We start from the raw sequence: 7,713 nt of genomic DNA on the forward strand, positions 1-7,713 counted from the left end.
ATCCTAAGTGATCTATCAGCAAGCTTTTCTATAAATTATTTTTTAAAAGGTTGATTTTTAAACAGAAAAAATCTTTTAAATGTTCCAGTTAAAGAAGTGGAAGTTCTTGTCCCTTCTGAGATCCATCAGGTGGATGCCAGTCAATGTTTGAAGCATTTGGACTATATTTCTCTTGAAGCTTCTGATGAATTAAATTTAGAAGCATTTTCTGAAGGATTAAATTCCACAGAATCATCATCCAAGTCGAACAACTGCTCTTTGAAATGTGAAAGTGCCAAATCAGATTCTTCTCACTCAGAATTCCAGAAAGTGTCTGCAGTCTGGATCAACATCTCGAAAAGTTCCCTTTCAGAGCCAGAATTAGAGCTGAAACACGGAGAGGACACAGATGGCAGTGTCCCAGAAGGGTTTGGCTGTGACAGCAGTGATGTGTTTGCTCATCTCTCAAAAGAGATGCCAATAACAATAAGCAATGGAAAGGAAACATCACCGAGTGACAAACACAATGAACGTGAGCTGCCTGGAGATGACAGAGCTGAGACTCCATCCCTCTCCCAGGAATACCCCAGAGGTGCCTTGGATCGTGGCTGCACTGATCACCTGCTTTCTTTCCTTCCAGCAGACAAAGCAAATGCCTCCAGAATGGAGTCAGCACGTTCCTCTCAGTCTGAAAACCCTTCTGAGGGAGTGGATGAGCCATACCTGGGTGCCTCACAAAGCTGCAGCAGAAACAAATCCTGTTCTCAGGAGGTGCCAGCACTGGGGAATGATGCAGCTGCCAGCCCTTCCTGCACTGATGCAGCCTCCAGCAGGGATAAGGGTCTCACTCCAGCTGACAGGGATGCCTTGTTGGAAATGCTGTGTCCTGTGGATGAAGGATTGTCCTCTGGAAGTGCTGACTTGCCATCCTCTAATAAAAAGGATTTGTCATTTCCAAGTGAAGATTTTCCTCCTCCCCCTTTAGGTGCAGATGCAATGAAAAATGGTGATCCTGCCTCCAGCACAGATGATTTCCCATCTCCACCAGAACAAATGACAGGCTCAGAGTCTGGTCAGGGCATGGATGAAGATACATCACTGGAAATGGATGCATTACCCCCATTACCTGATAACACCATGCCTGAAGAATTTCTCCTGCTCAGTACAGGGACAAGTGGTGCTTTTTCAACTCAGGATGGCTGTCTCTCAGAACAATGTACATTTAGAGCTCTCCCCAGCTGTTTATCAGAAAACCAGCATGGAGAACAGGACATGCCTTTGCAGCATTTGGAGTTTCTGCCTGTGTCAAATACAGATTCTCCTGGTGGAAGTAAAAGTGCTGAATTCCCAATGAAACAATGCAAAATGGATGAAAAGCTGCCCAGCCCTGAAGAGGGCAGTGATGACCCATTATCATCATTTGAAATTGGGGACAGAGTGTTGGTGAGGCACAGCCAGCCTGGAACTCTGATGTTCAAAGGCCACACTCATTTTGGCACTGGCCATTGGGCTGGTGTTGCACTGGACAAAGCTGAAGGGGACAATGCTGGGACTTATGAAGGGGTGAAGTACTTTGAGTGTGCTCAGCACTGTGGGGTCTTTGTCAGACCTGGTGAGATTTCACACCTCTTGGGGGTTAGCAAAAATAGTTCCAGTGACTTGGGGGATGAGGACTCTGACTCCTTCCATGATGATGATGACTCCCTCAAAGGAAATTGCAAATATTCTGAAGATGGTGAGCAGAGAGGGGGCTTTGCAGAGGAGAAAGCAGAAGACACAAACAGTGCAGGAGGTTCAGAAGTGAAAGAAAACCAGTCTGGGTTACACAGTGCCTTGCTGTCTGGAAAAGGGCAAAAGTTTCCCCATTCCAGCCAGGGTAACTGTAATGAATTCCTCTGTCAAAAGAACTTAATGTGCTCGGGATCAGATAAAGAAAAAACAGAACTGGCACAAATAAAACAAACTATATTTGCAGATGCTCTTCCAAAGAAAAGCAAGACAGATGAGGTAAACACAAGCAAAAATATTTGTTGCTTGGTAGAGGATCAGAAAAGAATTAAACTTGCTGATGCTATTGCAAGTGAAGTCAGTAAAAAACTTCTGTTTGACATTTTAATTGCATTTTCTGAAACAGATCAACACAAATATAAAAGTGCCTTTGAAAAAGACATGATGAATTATGGCAAAGGCCTAAGGCAAGAAGACAAGCAGAAACCATTTCTCCTCAAAGAAAATTCAGTTGCTGCCTTATCTGAACCATCTGCAATGGTTTCTGATGTTCTGCTGGGTGATTTTGATATGCTTTGCATTCATGGTTGTCACACAGCAACAGACAGAATTGTAACTAAATTTATAGATGATGCAGTTAAAGAATATAAGAAGATTAAAAGAAAACACAGATCAAAAGCAGACAAGGCACTTCCTTTATCTCCAGAGGCTTCTCCAACCACTTTGCCTGTAAGTACAGTGAGAAAGTTTTTATTTCAAGTGCTGGCCCTGAAGTTGGGCCTATAGAGGCAAAAATTTGTGTGGCCCATAATTTCATCATCCATAAAAATTATATCAATATTTGAAACCAGATTGCTCACTTCATGTGGATCATTCCTTATTTAAGGGATTATCCTGCATCCATTGCATGGCACGTGTACGGTCCAAAGAAAATGTGATTTCTTTATTGGAATTTGTCAGTTGTCAAAACTGATAAATCTGTATAAATGTCAATTATAAACCTGGATACTTGTCAGCTCATCTGCCTGACTCCTTCCCAGCTCCTGGCTGTGAGAAAATTGCTTTAAGGGCGGTGGTGGGGAAAGCAGTTCCACAGTTGGAACAAAAATGTTGCTAAATGTCAAAAATTTTTCATAGAACTCCAGAACTGTAATTCTAATTCTGAATTCTGCCAAATACAGTTAAAATAGGTTTGGGTTTTTAAAATAATACATCAGTAAGCCTTTGAGCCCACGAATAAGATGGTTTTAAGTGTAACCTTGATCACTTGCTAATAATCTCAATACCTCTGAAAATATGGAATATTTCATCTGTCTTTTCTTTTTCTCTCTTGAAGCTCCTCTTAAAAATCCTTGATGCTGGTGTTTTTGGTAGCTCTGAAGATTTTGATCAGCCTAATTCTGACCAAAATACGCTGGTGAGACAGACACAAAAGCAATATTTGTACAAATTAGACCAGTGGCACTCAGCTCCTTGGAAGAAAACTGTGGAAGCTCCTCTTGTGATACCACATAACAGTTCTTATGTTAAAAATTTGTCTGCATGTGCTGTGGAAGAATTATGGACCCCAGAGAACATAAATTCAAATTTCAGGAACATCAATGTGCCAAAGTACTTGGAATATAATGATCTCCCAGGGAATGATTTGGAAGCAGAAAGCAAGAGGATGTATAATCAGGTATTTTTAATGCACTAACTGTTAATTAACTTTTGTAGTGTTCTGGAGGCTGAATCATGTTAGCTAATATTTAATGTTATTCCAGCTGCTAACACTAAACTAAAGAGACACTGAAAGGTACTACCAGAAGTATTTTGCAATTTGCTACAGAATAATTCCAGTAGAATAAATGTCCTTGTAGAGAATCCAGAGTTTTGCCAGAATTCCACCATAAGAGCTTGGACACCTGACCCAGTGTCTGGTTTGGGTGTGTTCAGGAAAAGCCAAATTCCATGGAAAGCTGGGACAGGAATTCATTTCTCCTGATTTCAGTGTCCTGCTGAGTTTGTTACAGGTTATATTTGATTTGAGCCACGAGTTGCTGTGTGCAGAATATCAAGTGACTGCCAAGCCAAATGTGTTCCCCTGGATGAAAAAAAAAGTGGGATCTCACTGCTCCAGACATCCCTGCAGAAGGACAGATGTCAGTGATGTCAAGGTATGTTCTGGAAACAAGGAACAAGAGTGAAAGGAGCAGAGATTGCAATAACAAAAAGAAATGTGAAATTTGTGAGGATTGTGGCAGTGTAACTGAGGTGATGGGAGAAGAATGACTCTGAAATGTCTGAATAAATACAGACTGAGCTGATTAGTCAAAATATTCCATATTTATGGATATAATGGGAATGGGCCTTAAAATCCCCTAATTATCACTATTTTGTGTGTAACCTCTAAAGTAACATTATGATTAAAATGTGCTGGCTGGCCAGTACTGATCAGCCACCTCTAGATCAGTCCCCTAAACTTTGGGATCTTTCTGGATCTTCACTGGAACCTGTCACTCATCTGGAACCTTCACACCGCCAGAATTCTTATGAGGAGAGCTCTTTTCAGCCTTCTTTATTTTGTAGACGTTTGTTCAGGGTGAAATTATTAAAATAATGAACCTGGAAAAGAATGACTTAGAAATGAAAAGAAAATTCCTAAATATGACCAAGTATGGAAACTGTAAGAGAGACAGAGTGGACCTTATTCTGGTAAGCAGCTTTTCCAATGGGGATTTGTTTGTTTCCTCTAGATTTAAACTAGAAATTCTCATCCTTTTGTGAGAATCACATTTACTTAACTTCAGAACTTCAAATTACTGCCTTTAAAAAATTGAATTAATAATCCAGTATCTCCAGTTCTTGTGATTTAAATTAAAGAAATTAATGATGCAGATGTAAAGTTGTTGGATTAGGTACAGTGTCTCAGCTCTTATTTTTGAAGTAAAAATTCCTTTCCATGTTATATTTAGATCCAGGAGCTCCACAAAGAAGAATCTCAGTGGACTTGCTATGGTGATGATGAATTCACAGTGAAGATGAGGATGACTGAAGCCATATTTGATAGCTTGATCCTTGATACAATCAGAGTTCTTAACAAGATTTATCTGAAAAAAGCCTGTTGGAAAGGTGACTGTGCACCATCTATTTTCATTTAATACACTGTGGAACTGATTGAAAGGAGCCTGGAGAGGTGGCACAGGGAATGGCAGGGCCTGGAGCCAGACATTCAGGTTAAATGTCTATAATTTTATGCAAATGAGGCAAATACTGATGTGATGCACTTTAAATTGGAGACTTTTATATCAGCACCTTCAATTCCTAACAATTAGATATGTTCCTGTAATTGGGTTATTTATCATGCAATTCACAGGAGCCCATTGAATTTTTACAACATCCCAATGTGGGGTGCTGAGAATGTACTTTAATAGACAAAAGAGAGGAAATCAATTCTCCTTTGGTATTGGCAAAACTGGAAAAATCAAGATTTTGACAAGGAAATAGAAGCTCAGCATGGCAATTGTTCACTGTGCTAATTGCTGTGGTCCCACCTATTTTGTATTGAGAAAATCAAAATTTTGTTAGTTCTTTTTAAAATAAATACTGTGCATATATTTGTTACTGGGATTCAGAAACTGTTCATTATTGAGTAATTGATTGTAAAGAGATTTGTTTTTTCCCAATCCTACTCATTCAGAGTGTCTTTCAAATAAAATTAAAATCAGGATCAATAAAGATAAATTATATATAAACTTAAGATTTAAAAATATAATACATAAATCTGGTTGGGGGAATAGAAAAACATTTTATGTTTGCATTTTTAAATGCTGTTGGCTTAATTGTTTTTGTACTTGTTTTCAGAATAAAATATGATACACATGGCTTATTTTGTTTAACTGATTTCAGTGAGAATCAATAAAATTCCAGATTATCTTGTACACAGTGCTCTTCTCAGTAGTGAATGGGTGTATTTGTGTTTTGTTTTGCTGGGCATATTAAACCCTCCCCTGCTTGTTGCCATATGAACAGAAATAAAAAGGCAACTTCTGCCCCCAGCATCTTAAATGGTGATCCTGTAAACTATTCTCATGTCTCTGACTTTATCCTCATTGATTAGTTAATCCACATAAGTTACTTGTTTTCTTGTTGTCAGTTTATAGCAGAATTTAACTCATTTTTTTTTCCCCCTGGACTTAGAGTGTTGGATTCAATGACAAATCTATAAATTGCAGCACTCTGGTTTTTCAGTTTATTTCACTATGGTTTTGCAGCAGCAGGATTCTGGTGTTTGGAATGAAATCTAGTAAAAATATCACTTAGATATGAATAAATAGCTGAAGGACTGGTTTGATTTCAGCCTTATGTTGCACCTGAGGCAGAGACCCATCAGATTTGGAATGAGGGCTGGGAGTGAAGCCTGAACCCTCACACGGTTCTGCAGGAAGGACACAGCTATAAAGTATCTCCTGCTGATGAGAATAAAAAGTGTGTGCACAGAACATGTCAGACACGTTTAATATCCCCCACCATTCCCTGTTCAAAACCTGAGATTCTGGCACCCAGATATATTGACCTGTTCACTCAGTGGCAAGGCTTCAATATCAAGATTACTCTCCTTCAAGGTCTAATATTTTGTTTGCCTTGGGTTTGATCAATATTAACCTCCTGGGTCAATAAATCTTGATACTAGCCTCAAGAGGAGTCATTATCTTTCATAGAAAATGATTATTTCTCAGTTAAACCCTACATTTAATTCTCCTGTAATCCATCTCTTTCATCTTCACACATTTAACAATTCTTCTGAATAAAATGTGCTCTAAAATATCTTAGGCACTGCAGATTTTTTAAATCCTAATTAGCAGCTGCTACAAGGTTTTTTCAATTCTTGGAAGCTGATGGGCTCTGCTACTGTAACCATCTATTTTGTTGCTTGCTGTACCCAGGAAAAATAGAGACAGAAAACCCCAAAGCTGGGATGTGATATGAGAAACTTCAAAATCATTTAGGCTGTAGCTGTGGAGATGGATGTGTCTGAACCACTTTAGATTTAATGGTCAAATAAAAGAAAGGGTTAGGAAAAGGCAAAACTAGCAGAATTTTACTCTTGTACTGTTTGAGGGCTGCTGGCCACAAACAATGATAAATTAAGTTCTAACCCTGAACTCCCCTGATGGGCCTGAAGTAAGAATTTAAACCCCTTTGTTTCCCACTTGTACTTCAAGGATTAAAAGAAGTGTTTGTGGGCAATAGAAGCAAGAATAATCTTTGCAGAGACTTCAGTCTTTCATTATCTGAGTTTTAAACTCCTCTGAAACCCTTCTCTGGGGACGTTGTTGGGTTTCTGCTTCTCATTAACCTAATGAAAATTCTTGAGCTTGTATTAAGAAATGAAAGGACACTTCCATACTGGGCCAGAGCTATAAAAGGTGCTAAAATCCATTACTAGTGCTCATCCCGAATTTATGGAAAGGACAGAGCTTCTATCAAACCACCTACGCAGAGCCTTTTATCAGAGCTTCTGTTTGAGGAGAGACAGCTCTTCCCTGCCGAGAGAAGCACTTTGGGATGAAAGAGCTCTCGACCCAAAGGCTGCCCTGCTTTCATCTCTGCTCAGCGAGAGGATTTGTGAAGTTAATACTTCTCTTCCTACACCAATTGTCACATGAATTTGGCCACCAAGTGGTCTCTCAGAAGGGAGCACGGTGGGTTTGGGAGTGCAGCTCCTGGGTTGTCCCAGAGCAGGGGACACAGGATGTGTCCTGATGGCTCTGAGGAGACGGAGGTGGCTTCAGCAGACTGGGAACAGTCACACTTTTATCTCCAGTGAGGCAGACCCCACTCCTCCTCTGGGCTACCTGCTCCTGTGCATGGCCACTGAAGTGATGAGCGTCTTTCTAAAACTTGGAGCTTGCTGGTTGCTGTTTGACACATTGAACCAAATATCAACGAACATTATTTTTAAATAAAAAAATTGTACACTCTATAATGCTCAGGTGTCGCTAGGGAGGCGGGCGTGACACATCA

At 39.8% G+C, this 7,713-nt stretch overlaps 1 protein-coding gene across 2 annotated transcripts; it reads left to right on the forward strand.

The window, feature by feature from the left end:
* The first annotated feature begins 97 nt into the window (after window positions 1-97).
* Window positions 98-5,409, forward strand: LOC117005837 (centrosome-associated protein 350-like). 2 transcript variants are annotated; one of them, XM_033077898.1, is made up of 5 exons: window positions 98-2,436; window positions 3,044-3,385; window positions 3,720-3,863; window positions 4,276-4,401; window positions 4,662-5,409. In XM_033077898.1, exons 1-5 carry the CDS (start codon window positions 454-456, stop codon window positions 4,845-4,847), a joined length of 2,781 nt encoding a protein of 926 aa, XP_032933789.1. In that variant the 5' UTR covers window positions 98-453; the 3' UTR covers window positions 4,848-5,409. The 2 variants fall into 2 exon arrangements, with proteins under 2 accessions (XP_032933789.1, XP_032933790.1); XM_033077899.1 differs by lacking the exon at window positions 4,276-4,401.
* Window positions 5,410-7,713: the final 2,304 nt, after the last annotated feature.

Source organism: Catharus ustulatus, chromosome 21 (assembly GCF_009819885.2).
Source record: "Catharus ustulatus isolate bCatUst1 chromosome 21, bCatUst1.pri.v2, whole genome shotgun sequence".
NCBI lineage: Eukaryota > Metazoa > Chordata > Aves > Passeriformes > Turdidae > Catharus > Catharus ustulatus.

What these genes read in the sequence shown, in the direction of transcription:
- LOC117005837 (XM_033077898.1), top strand. Translation starts at nt 454, where the DNA reads ATGCCAATAACAATAAGCAATGGAAAGGAAACATCACCGAGTGACAAA. An exon ending in CAGATGTCAGTGATGTCAAG is followed by an intron (nt 3,864 to 4,275) that starts GTATGTTCTGGA and finishes TTTATTTTGTAG; the next exon opens with ACGTTTGTTCAGGGTGAAAT. An exon ending in ACAGAGTGGACCTTATTCTG is followed by an intron (nt 4,402 to 4,661) that starts GTAAGCAGCTTT and finishes TGTTATATTTAG; the next exon opens with ATCCAGGAGCTCCACAAAGA.